This window comes from Schistocerca nitens, chromosome 9, assembly GCF_023898315.1.
Source record: "Schistocerca nitens isolate TAMUIC-IGC-003100 chromosome 9, iqSchNite1.1, whole genome shotgun sequence".
In the NCBI taxonomy this organism is placed as follows: Eukaryota; Metazoa; Arthropoda; class Insecta; order Orthoptera; family Acrididae; genus Schistocerca; species Schistocerca nitens.
In genome coordinates, this window is record NC_064622.1 from 468,277,920 (window position 1) to 468,297,450 (window position 19,531).

Genomic DNA, 19,531 nt, shown 5'->3' on the forward strand with positions numbered 1-19,531 from the left:
GGCTTCAAACAGGTCGTCCGCTCAGTAGACAGATGTGCTAACCACTGTGGCAACCAGACAAAAATTGCCTCTGCACAACTGAACGGGCTATCCTAGCACTCTCACCCCATAATCCAAATTCCCATTCACGCATCAGCCGACTTGGTATTCCCCTAATACAAACAGGATTGCAGAGGCTCTTCAGGCATAGGTGCTTTAATCGAGTAAAACTATATGGTTCTAGAGACCTTTCCAAGTCTCAAACGTCTACAGTGTACAGGGTGATTATAATTAAACTTTCAAACCGCTGTAGAAATAACACCATTGGTCACAATGACGTAAAATTGCAACGGAATATCATCGCAGAAGAGGGAAAACGTATGGCAGAAGAAAAATAAATAGTTACATAGCAATAGATGGCGCTGTAAGAATCAAAATTTAATAGTGGTCGACTACAAATGACAAATGAATCATACAACAATGCCTAAGGTGTCCGTTTGACACTGAACAAACTGTACTACATAGTGTGCATGGGTGTACCAGTGCCACACTGTTAGTTACGTAAGCCCATCCACCACGGCAAGGTAATATCACATTGGGTGGCAAAAATCGGTTTTTAATTGTCCTGAGGCCAAAAACCGCTTAAAAAGCATCAATAAAAATCAAATCAAATTATCGATTTCTGTGTGACTGGCACAAAACATGTTCAATATGCTGTCCACCGTTTTCTGCAACAAGTTCAAATCGAGAAACAACATATTCCTCAACTGATCGAAGTGTTTCCGGTTCAAATGGTTCAAATGGCTCTGAGCACTATGGGACTCAACTGCTGAGGTCATTAGTCCCCTAGAACTTAGAACTAGTTAAACCTAACTAACCTAAGGACATCACAAACATCCATGCCCGAGGCAGGATTCGAACCTGCGACCGTAGCGGTCTTGCGGTTCCAGACTGCAGCGCCTTTAACCGCACGGCAGTATATGCAGACTGAAGCGACGAATAAAAACTTGTACCGAGGCCAGCATTGGAACCTGTGTCTTGGGTTCACTAGGCAGATGTGCCAACCACTACATCCAAAGATTACACTAGGTTACTATTAGGTCAGTCCGTGCAGTTGTGCAAAGCCACTGTGCGAGGGGGCGTTATGGGTTTGAGCCATGTATCGACTCGTGCTACACCTTGTGTTTGGATTGCATTGGTTTTCCTTTTCTTCCCCTGACATGTTTGTTTGATATGTTGTCTGTCATCAAGTGGCTGCTTGGTTGTCTTTTCCCTCTGCTATCGATATCTGCGTTTTTGCTTCCGGGAAACTGCTATGGAGGAAGTGTGATCTTTGACCGGTTGTAACCTCATGTGGTGGCGCGGAAGTAGGGGCGCTGGGCGCAGCGAGAGTGTGGCTCTCCAGCGCGAAGCAGGCGTGGTCGGTTGTACCGAGTCGCCTCGTGATGTATGTCGGTTGTGTGTAACGAGCGGGTCGAGTTGACGGAAGAGGTCCCCGCGTGTTGGTTGTATACAGAATCGCCCCTCGAGTAGTTGCTGTTTATTTCACCTTGGCGGGACGTTAAGAAGCTTCTTTAAATCCTCCGTTTCAACACTGGAGGTTAAAAGGAGACACCTAACATGAAGGATCGATCACTACCCGTCAACGTTGCAGAGAAGACGTGAACTCCGATGACAGAGCGTGTTGTCGCGTGACCGTGCCGTCTTGGGTACGCTGGCGACGCCTGCGCGGTCGGACGTGTGGATCCTTCGCATCGGAGGTCGTGTACTGCCTGTTCGAGCATAATTGCAAGTTAAGTTCGTGGAAGGTTTAATCAAGAAGTAATAATTTTGTGTAACCAGCGTCTCTTCTGCCTTGTGGCCTCCGGCGACCGGGTTTCCTGTCCCCGGCACCGGTATAATTGAAGACAGCGATCTTTCCATCTCCTCTCGTCACTGTCCGATGGGAGGTTTAGTTTTGGCAGTTTAATTGTTTGGCTATTCTGTCGTGGGTTATGAGTAAATTCATGCTTCTTGTTGGTTTATCATGTGGTCGCTCATTCAGGAGTGTGCGGTGTAATGTTTTCTTGCACGAGGTTAGCTCTAATTCTGTCAGAAAGTTAAGCCATCTTATAATAAGTTTTCGCTGGCTAAAAGTCGGTGCAGTGGCCAGCCTGAGAGTGGCAATTGTGTTTACGGGCGTTTTAAATTGGTCCGTATTCTGTCTAGCCTGAGCATCCCTGAGTGGGTGATTTGTGGCCGCCTTACACGGGTCCGTCTTATCTGTTATGTTCTAATGATATTCCAGGACACTTTTGTCTAAATTTTTTTTAAATTCCTCCAAGTTTGTAAATTCTTTTTATTGCCATTAATCGTGTGTTTGCTAAGGCCTGTTTAATTGTTTTTTAATGGCGGTGTTGGTAGCTTCACTACCTCTCCGTACCTTATTAACAAAGTTCTGTATTTACTTTAGTAGCCTGTTTACTAATGTTCTTTAAATTTTTTAAAATTGTTGCATTGCTATAAATTGCTTTGATTTGCGTAAGCGGCGTGTTTTAAAAGGTAGTTTATTGCCGTACTGCTTGCTTCTGTGTTTCTTTTTTAATTTTTTTAAAATTAATGTATTGCTATAAATTTCTTGATTGCCGTTAGCGGCGTGTTTAAAAGGCTGTTTATTGCCGTACTGCTAGTTTATGTAAGATAGGAATAAAACATTTGTGAAAATCTCTACTCGACAGTAAAGTACTAGAAATTTGGCCCCGTTGCCCAACTTGTGGTGTGGCTTGTAGTAACCGTAACCACTGTGTGTGTCAGGGTTAGTGTGCAGGAGACTCAAATTCAGGTCCTAGCCTCGGTACTAATTTTCGAGACTTCAAAAGGCCTCTGGGGCGATGTAGTGGAGGGTACTCCAGTTGCAGTGACCTACCCCGGCTTGAGAGGTCCACACATGGTGCTTAGGAACCAGATATGGCTGTCACAACTGGAGAGTTTCACAGCCGTACTGCCCTGGCCAGAGAGCTTCACACACGTCGTGCAACACTTCTTCAGCTGGCCCACAACTACAGAAGTGACGTACCTTGGACAGAGAGCTCAGCAGCTGGACTGGCCAGCCACGGCTGGAGAGGCCCTCGCGACTGGCTCGCAACTACTCTACTGACGTACCCATACGTAGAGGTTGGCACACGTCGCCCAGGCAGGACAGCTGAGCTGCGGGACTGGACAGCCGTGCGGCCGGACTGACCTGCCCTGGCTGGAGAGCTTCACACACGTCGTGCAACTTGTGGGGTGACATACCCTGGTCGGACACTTCTTCAGTTGGCCCACAACTACAAAAGTGACGTACCCTGGACAGAGAGCTCAGCAGCTGGACTGGCCTGCCACGGCTGGAGAGGTCCCCGCGACTGGCTCGCAACTACTCTACTGAGGTACCCGTGCGGGGAGGCTGGCACACGTCGGCCAGTTTCTGGAGTGGACTGACCTGCCCTTGAGCAGCACGGAGAGACGCTCGTCGGCGGGCGTGGCGCCCTCGGCGGCGTACGTGTCTCCGGCGGCGCAGCGCAGCAGGCGGGCGCAGCGCGCCAGCTCCTTGAAGTGCTTCCGCGAGACGCGCAGCGGCCGGAACAGCCGCGTGTACACGTCGGCCAGCTCGGGCGACAGCGGCGGCGGCAGGAAGCGCGCGCCCAGCAGCGCGGAGTGCGCCGCGTTCAGCAGCACCAGGCCGGCGTTCCACGCGAACACGTCCGGCGAGCACACGTGGATGCCCGCCCACAGCGCCGACAGCAGGAAGCCCACGCACAGCAGGCCCCTGCACACGACGGCGACTCGGGTATCGGTCTCTTCGTTTGTCATCGCGAAGTATCGGCAAGCTCATTTAGTTCGTTTCCTACGGAGACTTCAGTTAAATAATTATACAGCATGGTCCATTCATAGTGACTGGGCCAAATAGTCACGAAATAAGCATCAAACGAAAAAACTACAAAGAACGAAACTCGTCTAGCTTGAAGGGGAAAACCAGATGACATTATGGTTGGCCCGCTAGATGGCGCTGCCATAGGTCAAACGGATATCAACTGCGTTTTATTTATTTTTTTAACTTTTTTTTTAAAATGGTGTGGTGTGCGTACTGTAAGACCTTCGGTACACACACCATCAGATTATTGTCGCTCTAACGAAGTAGGCGAGTGTCAGCAATATGTCTCGTGGTCTTATCGTGGCGTGTTTATCTTCTGCCGTTAGGTCAGACGATAGAAATGCCATTTGCACGCTTAGAGTAGCAAATTGACGGTGACCAACTTTAAACAGAACTTGCTTAATTTTCACACACATTTATTAAAATAATAAAAAGCATAGACATTACGTAACTTGATTCTGGATGCTGTTTACAATTGACAATCTGAAGTTCTTTTGGTCTTGGTACATTAATCTTATTCTCACATATCTGTGATACTTGACAAAGTGTCTATTCATTTATCTTTATGGCTATGCACAGGAATATGGTAATCTTATTAGGCGCAGACTGAAACTTGACTATAGACTGGTACAGACTAACGCAGACTGGTACAGACTGGTGCAGACAAATGCAGACTGGTACAGACTAATGCAGACTGGTACAGACTAATGCAGACTGACTAATCGGAGGTCTGTACACTCGTTATAATACGTCGCGCGTTCATGTATCACTGCGCGAATGTGATCCGCGACGAGAAAAGGTTCTACGTTAGCAGCAATCTCATTGTCTGCCTTAGACATTAATACGCGGATCGGCGGAAGCAGAATTTGGTCCATCTCTTAGGCAGCGCCATCTCGTAGCGCGGAGACGGACGAGTGCTGCGCCTGCGCTGTTGTGCTTACGGGGGCGCACTCTAGTGGGAAACTTGTTTACGCGCTGACTACGCGGAACTATGTACACAACAAATGGGAACCCCCATTTGTTACTACATAGCTACGGTCGCAGGTTCGAATCCTGCCTCGGGCATGGATGTGTGTGATGTCCTTAGGTTAGTTAGGTTTAAGTAGTTCTAAGTTCTAGGGGACTGATGACCACAGCAGTTGAGTCCAATAGTGCTCAGAGCCATTTCTTTGTTACTACATATTCGTGTAGTACGTAAAGAAATATGAATGTTTTAGTTGGACGACTTTTTTCGCTTTCTTATAGACGGCGCTGTAACAAACGTATAAGTACGTGGTATCACGTAACATTCCGCCAGTGCGGAAAGTATCTGCTTCGTGATACATTACCCGTTTTAAAATGGACCGTTTACTAACTGCGGAAAAGGTCGATATCGTGTTGATGTATGGTTGTTGTGATAAAAATTCCCAACGGCCGTGTGCTGTGTATGCTGCTCGATATCCTGGACGACATCATCCAAGTGTCCGGACCGTTCGCCGCATACTTACGTTATTTAAGGAAACAGGAAGTGTTCAGCCTCATGTGAAACGTCAGCCACGACCTGCAACAAATGATGATGCCCAAGTAGGTCTTTTAGCTGCTATCGCGGCTAATCCGCACATCAGTATCAGGCAAATTTCGCGAGAATCGGGAATCTGAAAAACGTCGGTGTTGAGAATCCTACATTAACATCGATTGCACCCGTACCATATTTCTATGCACCAGGAATTGCATGGCGACGACTTTGAACGCCGTGTACAGTTCTGCCGCTGGGCACAAGAGAAATTGCGGGACGATGACAAATTTTTTGCACGCGTTCTATTTAGCGACGAAGCGTCATTCACCAACAGCGGTAACGTAAACCGGCATAATATGCACTATTGGGCAACGGAAAATCCACGATGGCTGCGACAAGTGGAACATCAGCGACCCTGGCGGGTTAATGTATGGTGCGGCATTATGGGAGGAAGGATAATTGGCCCCCATTTTATCGATGGCAATCTAAATGACGCAATGTATGCTGATTTCCTACGTAATGTTCTACCGATGTTACTACAAGATATTTCCCTGCATGACAGAATTGCGATGTACTTCCATCTTGATGGATCTCCGGCACATAGCTCGCGTCCGGATGAAGCGGTATTGAATATCATATTTCATGACAGACGGGTGGATTGGTCGTCGAAGTACCATACCAGGGCCCGCACGTTCAACGGATCTCACGTCCCCGGATTTCTTCCTGTGGGGAAAGTTGAAGGATATTTGCTATCGTGTTCCACCGAAAACGCCTGACAACATTCGTCCGCGGATTGTCAATGCATGTGCGAACATTACGGAAGGCGAACTACTCGCTGTTGAGAGGAATGTCGTTATACGTATTGCCAAATGCATTGAGGTTGACGGACATCATTTTGAGCATTTATTGCATTAATGTGGCATTTACAGGCAATCACGCTGTAACAGCATGCGTTCTCAGAAATGATAAGTTCACAAAGGTACATGTATCACATTGGAACAACCGAAATAAAATTTTCAAACGTACCTACGTTCTGTATTTTAATTTAAAAAACCTACCTGTTACCAATGTTCGTCTAAAATTGTGAGCCATATGTTTGTGACTATTGCAGCGCCATCCATCATAAAGCGTAAAAAGTGGTCCAACTAAAACATCCATGTTTCTTTACATACTACACGAATATGTAATAAAAAGGGGGTTCCTATTTTTAAAAAAAAACGCAGTTGGTATTCGTTTGACCTATGGCAGCGCCATCTAGCGGCCCAACCATAGCGCCATCTGGTTTCCCCCTTCAAGCTAGACAAGTTTCTTTCTTTGTAGTTTTTTCGTTTGACTCTTATTTCGTGAGATATTTGGCCCAGTGACGATCAATGGACCACCCTGTATATGCTCATTAAAACGTGGGTACGTGACCGCGTTGTCAAAGAGTAAAATTCTCCGACGCTTCGGTCACAGTCGCAAACGGCCTTCCTCAGGGTGTTTATGCTCAATGAGAAAGCTGCGGTCCTCATACACTGCCAGAAGACGCTGTTATCGAGCTTCGATAGGGTATTGAGGATGAGACGGTAGGGTGTTAGACATTCTTTATTGGTGTTTGCATTACTTCTTCTCGTTGATGGAAATGGAATTATCGACTGGTGTTTGCTTAATTGCTCAGCACTAGTGGAAACAGGTGAGTGGACAACGGGTGGCAGTTGTAACGTAGCGCTGTTTACTAGTTGCTGGCTGGTGCCGGGCGAGGCGTGCCAGTACTCTGTGCGTCTGCGGCCGCTGTTGTGTCCCGTGTGACACTGTGTGTGTGTGTGTGTGTGTGTGTGTGTGTGGTGTGTTGCGCGTTGCGTCGCATGAACTGCCGTTCCTAGCGCTGTTACTGCTGGCAGCCAAGGCGCCACGTTTCTGGACCGCCCTCTATGTTCTCGTTGGCGGGTCGCTTGGCTGTTTCTACCGCCTTTCTGATCTTCCTGCTGAAGGTAAGAGGCTGTTTCGTCGACACTTGAACTTCTCGAAATCCTGTCTGTTTGTCGCACTCATCCTGGTGTTCTGTCAGCGCTGAAATGGTCTGTTGTCTTAGTCAGATATATCTTTCATGTTCAGGTACTGATGTGCTGGTCGGTCGCCCCACATTAAATATCGGTTTCGTAAGCTGCAGTAGCAGGTAGTTCGTCAGCTGCTTCTTTCGTTGACTCAAGAATACCTTTATTTTCCTGCTGCCGCTGCTGCTTCGTATCTCCTCGGTGGAGAATTTTTCCCCTCAAACATATGGTAGCAGGGCGATATTTCGTGCTTCATTCTGCACTTCCCCATTGCCTTCATCCTTCGCTGTCATAGTTTTATCCAATAATCATTAGCTCTAAGAACGGACCTGAGGTTTTGTAGTTCACCCTTCATATGTCCTTCGTCGCGAATCCTATGGGCCTTGTCGGTTAAAGTGTGAAGTACGGATTTCTTTTGCGAAGGACGATGGTGGGAGGAAGTATGCAGTTACTTGTCCGTGCTGGTCGGCGTTCTATACACCCCGTCGCCAAGTTTATGATCAGGCATTTGGTAAACTTCCACGTCGAGGAAATGCAGCCCGCTATTCTTTCCTTCGTCCGTAGTGAACTGAATTTTGCTGTGCTGCTGATTGGGGTGTTGGTGGAAGTTCTGTACCTGTTCTTCTCCATGTGCTCATATTTGCCATCAAGATATCGGAGCCAACATTCTGGGCGTAAAAGTGGGGATTGGAATGCTATTTCTTCAAATGCTTCCAGGAAGATGTCTTCTGCAACAGGCGACAGGGCGGAGCGCATACCTACAGCGTCCGCCTGTTCATAGAATTCCCCTTTCCACCTGAAATAGGTGGTCGTTAAGCAGTGGCAGACAAATTCGCAGACATCGGATGCCTTGCGTTAGAGAAACATCCGTGAACAGACAGTGTAGCTATGGTTTCCTCTCTCTCGCCTGTTGTGGCAGACGTCTTCATGGAAGCATTTTGAAGAAAGAGCACTCCAGTCCGCACCATTATACCCAGAATGCCGAGTCCGAAATGTTGATGACACCTTCGCTATCTGGCCATAAAGACATCTAATACCTCCCTGCTCGTCATCCCCAGTACCCTACCAGAGTCATACTTAACATTTCTCATTCAGCAGTTAGCAAAAACACAATTTTCAACAGAGGCAGAAGCGGCGGAGAATTATACTCATTGAAATGCGGTCGCATACCCAGAAGAATTTTATAGACTGTCAAGATGACCGCAAGAGCCTGTGCTTCCAGTTATATAGGATGGGTAATTAGGAGACCATGAAACAAACCAATAATCCAAGTAAAAAGTGGTTCAAATGGCTCTGAGCACTATGGGACTTAACTTTTAAGGTCATCAGTCCCCTAGAACTTAGAACTACTTAAACCTAACTAACCTAAGGATATCACACACATCCATGCCCGAGGCAGGATTCGAACCTCCGACCGTAGCGGTCGCGCGGTTTCAGACTGTAGCGCCTAGAACCGCTCGGCCACCCCGGCCGGCAATCCTAGTAAACATAAGCCCAGAAACCTACGATTTCACAATATGAAGTATGACAATTGAGTTTACGAACATCTTATTAAAGAACGCCCCAAAATAAAAGGTGCAGAAATAGACTTCATCTATATCTACGTGATTATTCTGTTATTCACAATAAAGTGGATGGAAGACGGTTAAATGAACTACCTTCAAGCTGTCTCTCTACCGTTCCTCTCCCGAACGGCGTGCGGGAAAAACGAGAACTTAAATTTTTCTGTGAAAGCCCAGATTTCTGTCATTCTGTCGTGATGATCATTTCTCTCTATGTAGGCAGATGCCAACAGAATGTTTTCGCAATCGGAGGAGAAAACTGGTGATTGATATTTCATGTGAAGATCCCGTCGCAACGAAAAACGCTTTTGTTTTTATGATTGCCATTCCAATTCACATATCATGTCTGTGGCACTATCTCCCACCACTTCGCGATAATACTTTTTCGATGTCATCGGTCAGTCCCACCTGATGCGGATCCCACACCGCACAGCAATACTCCAGGACAGGGCGGACAAGCATAGTCTTTAGTAGACCTGTTGCACCTTCTGAGTGTTCTGCCAATGAATAGCAGTCTTTGCTTTGCTCTACCTACAACATTATCTATGCAATCGTTTCAATTTAGGTTATTTGTAATTATAATCCCTAAGTATTTAGTTGAATTTACAGCCTTAAGATTTGTGTGACTTATCACGTAATCAAAATTTATCGGATTTCTTTTAGTACTCATGTGAATAACTTAACACTTTTCTTTATTCAGGGTCAGTTGCCACTTTTTGCACCATCTAGTTATATAAATCATTTTGCAATTCGTTTTGGTCATCTGATAACTTTACAAGACGGTAAATGACAGTATCATCTGCAAACAATCTAAGAGGGCTACTCGAATTGTCTCCTATGTCGTTAATATAGATTAGGAACAATAGAGGGCCTATAACATTTCCTTGGGGAACGCCGGATATTACTTCTGTTTTACTCGATGACTTTCCGTCTGTTATTACGAACTGTGACCTTTCTGACAGGAAATCATGAACGCAGTCGCACAACTGAGGCGATATTCCATAGGACGCAGTTTTGTTAGAAGACGCTTGTTAGGAACGGTGTCGAAAGCCTTCTGGAAATCTAAAAATATGGAATCAATTTGACATCCCCTGTCAACAGCACTCATTACTTCATAATTAAAAAGAGGTGGTTATGTTTCACAAGAACGATATTGTCTGAATCTGAGCTGGCTATGTGTCAATAAATCGTTTTCTTCGAGATAATTCATAATGTCCGAACACAGTATATGTTCCAAAATCCTACTTGACCATATACACATTATAGGTCCCCCACTGACTACATCTCGTGTGAAGGCAGTCTTCAGAACGTCTCTCTCATCGGTGCTGCACACGTTAGAAAAGTCCCATAGGTTTGGCAAATGGTTTCACAACCATTCACAATGCGTTCCTAGAGTTCATCGGCACTATGGACCGGCCGGAATACATCAATGCTTTTAAACCCGATCCCCCGCCCCCCCCCCCCCCACCCACACACAAAAAAAAACAAAAAAAATCTAACGTACTCAAGTCGGCGGACCTATTAAGCGATGGTACTGACAAGGCACGACTTACAGAGGTTCAGGCTATGTATTCCCAACTAGCCATATGAAAGTGGGACAGGGGTAACAAGGAGAGATAGGGTGAGGAACGAAAGGATAAGGGAAAAAGTGAAAGAGGAACGCTTGCAAAGCAGGAGAGAAATATGAAGGCTAAGATAGTATGCGCACTTAAAGAGAATGGGAAACAACAGGATTTCCAAGAAGATACATGAAATGGAAATGCAAAGAAATGGCCAAATGGGAGACCAAGGGTCAGACGGCTGAAAGGTGTAGAGGAGTGTCTTGAGAAAAGAGACGAGGACTGTACCAGACTGAACCAGAAAAATGGTGCGAAAAGAGGACTAGATGATGAGGCTTGTGTTTCAAACATACCTAGCCTGGGGCTGCAAACTGTTCATGATGACGGTGATGGGAATGTTACACTCCACATAAATAACTTCAGATAAGGCAGTATTGCATTTAAATTTATATTCGGTGTTAATAAATTTATCGTTTTTTAGAAACGCTTTTCTCGCTATGCGTCTGAATTTCGTCCTCTACTTCCCTCAATATCGGATTATTTAATTCAACCACATTCTATCAGTCTTGTATTACTATTATTGAAGTTCATCTTCCAAACCCTTTTCAAGATACTGTTATCTACTAGCTGAATGTGCATCAAGTCAGTCAGTATCTTCTAAGACACTCCGAATGATTGCACTTCTTTCGCAATCGACGATCTGATGCAGTGTCGTGCGTACTTCTAGAATGCGGGATCATGCAATCCATCTGTTCACCCGTATGCTGTGTATGAATGAAGAAACTGTGTTCCCACAAGTGTACTATTTTTATTTTTGTATTTTATTAATCCGTCTCTTGAGAGACGCTTTCTTTCCGCCAGGAGCACGATAGAATTTGAGCGTAAATTCCTAGGACAGGCGGGTATCAGTCATGTGATTATGTGTCAATTATGGCTTAGTGAGCAAAACAGAGAAATGAAACGACAGTCGGCGACCTCCAAGTCTCTACATAAGAAATAAAATTAGGGGAAGACTCGCGCCCCCGCCGCTTGTCGGGCGAAGGCTGGATACAGAAAAGCTTATGTCAGCGAATCAGCACGGCTTTAAAAAGCATTGCTCGTGTGAAACACAGACAGCCCTTTACTCACATAATATCCTGTTCACTATGAATGAAGGGCAGCAGGCAGTGTCCATATTTCCAGATTTCCGGAAACCATTTGACACGGTGCTCCACTGCGAACTGTTAACGAAGATACGAGCATGTGGAAAAGGTACCCAGACATGTGAGTCGCTCGAAGACTTCTTAGTAACAGAACCCAGCTTATTGTCCTTGACGACAAGTGTTCATTAGAGACAAAGGTACCGTGAGGAGAGCACTAGGGAAGTGTGATACTGTCGCTGTTATTTTCCTTATACATAAATGAAGTGGCAGATAGGGTGGGCAGCAATCTGAGGGCGTTTGCTGATGACGCTGTGGTGTACGGGGAGATGTCTTCGCTGAGTGACGGCAGGAGGATACAAGCTGAAGTCATGAAGGGCAGCTAGCTCCAAAAATAGGAAAGTTGACACGGGTGATTAGGAAAAACAAGCCCGTACACCAATAGTGATGTCCTTCTTGAAACAGTCAAGTCGTGTAGCGTGGGAAAGTGGTATGGAATGGAAAGAGCATGTGAAGATTGTGGCAGGGGAGGCGAATGGTCGACTTCGGTTTATTGCGAGAATTTTGGGAAATTGTGGTTCATCTTAAAGGAGGCCGCATATAGGACGCTGGTGAGAGAGATTCTCGAGTTTTTGGGATCCGTACCAGATCGTATTAAAGGAAGACATCGAAGGAATTGAGAGCTGGGCTGCTAGCTTTGCTACCAGCACCACCCAACAACACGCAAGTGTTACGGAGGTGCTTCGGGAACGCAAATGTGAATCCCTGGCGCGGAAGCGACACTCTTTTCGAGGAACACTGTTGACAAAATTTTTGCAACCGGAATTTGAAGCAGACTGAAGAACGATTCTACTGGAGCCAACATACGTTTCACATAAGAACCACGATGATGAAACACTAGAGATTAGGGCTATACGGAGAGATATATAGTTTTCCTATCGCTCTACTTGGGGGGGGGGGGGGGGTAGCAAAGGAAATGAGAAGTAATGCTGCAGGATACCCTCCGCCACGCGCCGTACGTATGCAGATGTAGATACTGACTTAGTGGGCAGGGCACGAGCGTCTCTTCGACCACGCTGGGGAGCAGAGGACCCACCTGAGGACGAGCAGGCTCTGCTTGAAGGAGCGCGGCACGAGGAAGGCGGCGGCGAAGAAGAGGTTGGCCGTCTGGAAGAGGTTGTGCTGCGCCGCCTCCCACTCGAGGCAGAAGGTGCCGGCGGCCGCGTCGCCCACGCCGCCCACGCCGACGCCGCCCGCCACCGACGCCGTCTCGTTGTCCAGGAAGGCGCTCAGCGTCGCGTTGGGGGCGTCGCCGGCCACGGCCGTCGTCACAGCCGGGTACTGCGGGCAAGCCGGTCACTCTTAGCGCTGTCCGGGAGTCTGCTGGCGGACAGGACTCGACACTCCGGCGGTCCTCCTACCAGCCAAACTCAGGAGAGACGCTGCTGCTGAAATTAATACTGAGGCTGGAAACCGTTGTCCTATACAGGGTGCACCAAACCTTTTGGGTCAAATCGGAACAGCTGATAATGGGTCCACAACAGGTTATATAGAGATACGGAACCAACTGCCAGACAGGCATATTTATTGTGTTATGTACCGGGTGATCAAAAAATCAATATAAATTTGAAAACTTAATAAACCACGGAATAATGTAGATAGAGAGGTAGAAACTGACACACATGCTTGGAATGACATGGGGTTTTATTAGAACAAAAAAAAAGTTCACAAAATGTCCGACAGATGGCGCTGGACAGCAAAACGTCAGTGACTGCGCATTACAATCGTGTATAAAAGGAGCTGTAATGAGAGAGAGAATCAGATGCGCCAGCAGTCGCAGCATGTTGACGTTACCTGAAAAGGCGCTTTTAGTGAAGCAGTATTATCAGAATGGGGAATGTGCTAGTTCAGCGTTACGATCCTATCGCCATAGGAAGGGGATTCGAACGGGTAAAGGTCCGTTGACAGATGCACCTGTGGCGAGAATGATTTCGAAGTTCGAAGCCACGGGATGTTTAGACGATAGATCCCGTAGTGGCCGACCGAGCACAAGGCGTAATGCTGCTGAGACAGTTCAGGAAGAAATGGAGACTGTAGCGGGTTCGTCTGTGCACGGGGAAGTCAGCGCTCGTGCAGTCGCACGTCGCACCGGGATTCCATACACTACTGTTTGGTTGGCACTTAGGCGTACCCTCCGATGCTATCCGTACAAAATCCATCGGCATCATGAATTGTTCCCTGGTGATTTAGTGAAGCGGAGGGCATTTGCGGTATAGGCGTTTCAAAAAATGGCGGAAGATGACGATTGGTTGAGTAACGTGTTGTGGACCGACGAAGTTCATTTCACGCCCCTAGGGTCTGTCAACGTCCACAACTGCAGAATTTGGGCTACCGAAAATCCTAGAACTGTCGTGGAAACTCCATTGTACGACGAGAAAGTCACGGTATGGGTCGGATTTACATCTACCGTTATCGGGCCTTTTTTCTTCTAGGAAATGCGTGATTCTGGTTTTCTGTTACCGTGACGGGTGAGAGGTACGCCGATATGTTACAGAATCGCATCATCCCCAGCCTGGCTGATAAATACCTGCTGGAACGTACGATCTTTATGCAGGATGGCGCTCCACCCCATACTGCTAGACGCGCGAAAGATCTCTTGCGCGTGTCGTTTGGTGATGATCGTGTGCTCAGCAGCCACTTTCATCATGCTTGGCCTCCCAGGTCCCCAGACCTCAGTCCGTGCGATCATTGGCTTTGTGGTTACCTGAAGTCGCAAGAGTATCGTGATCGACCGACATCTCTAGGGATGCTGAAAGACAACATCCGACGCCAGTGCCTCACCATAACTCCGGACATGCTTTACAGTGCTGTTCACAACATTATTCCTCGACTACAGCTATTGTTGAGGAATGATGGTGGAGATATTGAGCATTTCCTGTAAAGAACATCATCTTTGCTTTGTCTTACTTTGTTATGCTAATTATTGCTATTCTGATCAGATGAAGCACCAGCTGTCGGACGTTTTTTCAACTTTTGTATTTTTGTGGTTCTAATAAAACCCCATGTCATTCCAAGCATGTGTGTCAATTTGTACCTCTCTATCTACATTATTCCGTGATTTATTCAGTTTTCAAATTTATACTGACTTTTTGATCACCCGGTACATACACAGCATACACTGCATAACAACAATGCAGGTCACAGTAATTGTTCGAAGCGATTACTGCCAGTCTCAACGCGTGTATTGCAACAGAGCATGCAATTCGGCTGCACTCTCGCAAAGATCGCGGGCGTCTGTTGTACGTTGGAACATGCAGCTGGTGATAAACAGCGTACGCCCCTGATCACTGAACAGACCTACTGTACACAGCTTAGCTTGTAGCATATGTGTCATGTGACATAGCACCTGTGTCATATGATGATCGTATACATCGCACCGGCACATTAACCAGTGCCCCCCCCCCCCCCACACACACACACACACTCACACAAACACACACACACCACTATCCTTCGTACCAGTTATCCATTGCATCGGACGTCTTGCGATGTGTTCACAGTCATGTAGTCATGTGTGTTACTACGCACAGTGCATGATATGTAATCATAGATGGAACGTTAGAGTTGGCTGACATGCATTTAACGTATGATGCGACAGAAAAATGCAGTGTGTATAAAGCAGCAGAATGATTCATCGACAGGCGTCGTATTAACTGTCAGCAGTTTCTCCCCATAGATGGAGTCTTTCACGGCACAGAAAGCCGGCCGAGGATCCCACTGATGTCTGAACATCAGACTTTCAGCAGATTCTGTCAGATTGTGTGGCAAACCACCTCGAAATAAGCAAGTATCAACTTGCCCGTGAAAGGCACACGTCGAAGGATGTAATGTGGAGAATACTGGTGGAACAGGTATTACATTCTTACCGTAAAGAATGCATGCAAGCTCTGGGACCAACAGGTTTCAGCTCCACGCTCACTTCTGTCAGTGGACTTTCCATTGCAGTGGTGAACTTCGTACAGTTTTTATTGTTCACAGATGAGATCTCATCCACTCATGATGGCGTTTCCAACATCCACACGAGCCAAGCCACCCGCATTGGTGGTCACCAAGACGATTCTCTGTCAACGTGTGGGTGGACATTGTCCAGTATCACCTAACAGGACCTTATTTGCTGTCTCCTCATTTGATGAGTCCACCACATTACGTGGAGTTCCTGCAAAATATGCTGTAACGGTTCTTCGAGACTTAACGCTTCTAGACAAAAGGATCTGGTTTCAACACTACAGTGCACCAGCCCTCTTCACTGTCAATGTTCATGACCACCTGAACAATACATACCCTCACCGTCGGATTTAAGGGGTCGTATCCCATGGCAGCGCAATCTCTCACTTATTGACTTTTCCTCTTGGGTTACAGGAAGACGCTGATGTATGAAACCCCCATAGGAACGGATAAAGAGCTGCTTGCTAAGGCCCAAGCTGCCTGTTTCTTGCTGTAAAAAACACTAGCGTTCATTGACATAGTGTGGCAGAACTCCTTGCACCATTACCAAGAATGCACTGAGACTGGTAGTCGTCACATTGAACAGTTACTATGAACTATGCTGTTGTTGTATGATATACACTGTGTATTTCCATAATAAAAGTGCATTACCCTATATGAAATAATCGGTTTTTGACCCACTACCAACTGTTTCAATTTGACCCAAAAAGTTTGAGACAGCCTGTATAGGTCTCCATGTCGCACATGGTGCTTGCACTGCCCAACACCGAGCTTGTTGCACTGTCCTTAGTAGAACACCGGCGCCAACGAAGCATCGCGCTCAAAGACTATTTTAAAACACTCGAGTCATGCGCTCCAAATAAAATAGTCTTTTGATGCCAAATAGTACAGGATCTCATGACCTTCTAAGAGAAAAACCCCTGCTTCTGTTTATCAGTTAGTCTACCGACTTAACTTCCGTTTCCTCCACATAAACACTGCCCCAAAAACTGGACGTATTGGCAACCGACACATACCGACTGATATACCCATGTAAAAATTTGCCACCGATCTTATTCTTAGGACTCGGGTACCCATGTCATATGCTATTTTCGGGGAGGATGCCTAACTGAGGAATTTGTTCACTTGGCATCTGTGCTTAAACCTTTATGGTCTAATGGGACTTCTGATTACCCCTTAAAAAAGGATATAATATTCCCTTTCTTTAGGATCCTGTCAGGGCTGTTGCGCTGACTCCCAGTTTCATGCACTGTCAACATATCGCAGAAGTTTTATGGACCTGTCTCCCTAGAGCAGTTTGAATTTCAGGACTTCCAGTGTACACACTATTCGGTTGGGCATAGTTGGATGCGGGTCACACTGTGAAATAATCAAGTTTAGAAACATAAAATACTGGCAATTTTTAGAAAAGTTGCGTACACTTGTAAGTCCCGTCAGGTCTATTGAGTCATGTTTTTGCATGACAGGTCATTATAATTGGAAGAAAGGATAAAATTGAGTTACTCTAGAACTTTTCTACATTTGATTCTGATTCGAAACAAACACATTCTTGTATGATTTTAACTCATCAATTTACAGGTCAAACAAACAAAAAATGGCACCACGCTACATGTCATCATCAACAGAACATTTCCTCTTATTCTCGAGAAGCTGAAGATGGCAGTGATGACAAAAAACATCTCTGAATTATTTACATAACCAAAGAAGAAAGAAGGGCTGTTCACTAATACAATTCCAACCCTAAATCGTAGAAGTCATGGGCAGATTTTGTTGTTCATGTTGGAAAATTTGAAAATTATAGTATTCACAATATAGAACTAAGAAGTCATTCAAAGTGTTCCCTATGCAAGGTGTTTCCGTGGTAGGTCAGAGAGAGAGTCGTTTTTCACAAAACCAGTTCTCATGAAGCGATATTTGTCGATGACTAGATCATCATGACTTGACGGGAATCTGAAGTCCCTGTTTGAAAGAGAAAAAAAAAATAGATCAAAAATATACAGGGTGTTACAAAAAGGTACGGCCAAACTTTCAGGAAACATTCCTCACACACAAAGAAAGAAAATATGTTATGTGGACATGTGTCTGGTTGGTTGGTTGGTTGGTTGTTTGGGGGGAAGAGACCAAACAGCGAGGTTATCGGTCTCATAGGGTTAGGGAAGGATGGGGAAGGAAGTCGGCCGTGCCCTTTCAAAGGAACCATCCCGGCATTTGCCTAGAGCGATTTAGGGAAATCACAGAAAACCTGCCGGCCGCGGTGGTCTAGCGGTTCTGGCGCTGCAGTCCGGAACCGCGGGACTGCTACGGTCGCAGGTTCGAATCCTGCCTCGGGCATGGGTGTGTGTGATGTCCTTAGGTTAGTTAGGTTTAAGTAGTTCTAAGTTCTAGGGGACTTATGACCTAAGATGTTTAGTCCCATAGTGCTCAGAGCCATTTGAACCATTTTGAACAGAAAACCTAAATCAGAATGGCCGGACGCGGGATTGAACCGTCGTCCTTCCGAATGCGAGTCCAGTGTGCATGTGTCTGGAAACGCTTACTTTCCATGTTAGAGCGCATTTTATTACTTCTCTTCAAATCACATTAATCATGGAATGGAAACACACAGCAACAGAACGTACCAGCGTGACTTCAAACACTTTGTTACAGGAAATGTTCAAAATGTCCTCCGTTAGCGAGGATACGTGCATCCACCCTCCGTCGCATGGAATCCCTGATGCGCTGATGCAGCCCTGGAGAATGGCGTATTGTGTCACAGCCGTCTACAATACGAGCGCGAAGAGTCTCTACATTTGGTACCGGGGTTGCGTAGACAAGAGCTTTCAAATGCCCCCATAAATGAAAGTCAAGAGGGTTGAGGTCAAGAGAGCGTGGAGGCCATGGAATTGGTCCGCCTCTACCAATCCATCGGTCACCGAAACTGTTGTTGAGAAGCGTACGAACACTTCGACTGAAATGTGCAGGAGCTCCATCGTGCATGAACCACATTTTGTGTCGTACTTGTGAAGGCACATGTTCTAGCAGCACAGGTAGAGTATCCCGTATGAAATCATAATAACGTGCTCCATTGAGCGTAGGTGGAAGAACAAACAAAAATGAGCTCTAACATGGAAATTAAGCGTTTCCGGACACATGTCCACATAACATCTTTTCTTTATTTGTGTGTGTGAGGAATGTTTCCTGAAAGTTTGGCAGTACCGTTTTCTAACACCCTGTATATATTTCTTTAATTTTTTTCTTCTAAAGCAGTTTACAACCTGCCACAATGATATGAGCAAATTGAGAATTGTCAATGCCAAAGGGGAATGACTCGGGCCACAGCGAGAGAGAAAAGACAGACTGAGAAAGAGATTCGTCGAGTTGTGGGACATGGACCATTCTTGAAGGTGAGTGAAGTTGAGCATCGACCTGCGGCGCTTATTCCTTATATTGCGGGCAGATCCTTTAAGACAGGAAGATTTTTAAAGACAATGAAGATAAAGAGCGTGTCCCCTCCACCTTCCGGGGTAACGGCATTAATCGGCTATGACAAGGATGTTTTGGGACTTACGAAGCCTGGTATTTACACAATTCCGTGCCAATGATCACGTCGGCTAGTCGATTTCCACGGTCGACGACCGCTGAGTGGAACATTATGAAGCGATAGAGCTGCCGATTTCTATTTAACCAATTGCAAAAGTGTAAACAGTTGGCACAATCATGTGGTGAACTTTCTGCACATGAAAAGGGAACAGTCCATTCTCATGAAGAATCCTGCATACCTTAGATAGTGAAACGTTCAATCGGGTAGCTAGGCGCATTGTACTTGAACGAGGACTGCGCTCTGCTGTTTTCCTCTGAAATTTCCTGGCAGATTAAAACTGTGTGCCGGGC

General features: G+C 46.1%; 1 protein-coding gene across 1 annotated transcript in view; it reads right to left on the minus strand.

Moving 5' to 3' along the window:
* The window catches only part of LOC126204346 (blood vessel epicardial substance-like), an 86,122-nt gene that overhangs the window by 58,927 nt on the left and 7,664 nt on the right, over positions 1–19,531 (minus strand). The window contains exons 2-4 of the mRNA XM_049938724.1: positions 12,917–12,997; positions 12,753–12,874; positions 3,437–3,763 (exon numbers count right to left, since the gene is read on the minus strand). Coding sequence (XP_049794681.1) covers positions 3,437–3,763; positions 12,753–12,874; positions 12,917–12,997 — 530 coding nt within the window. The remainder of the gene's footprint in view (positions 1–3,436; positions 3,764–12,752; positions 12,875–12,916; positions 12,998–19,531) is intronic.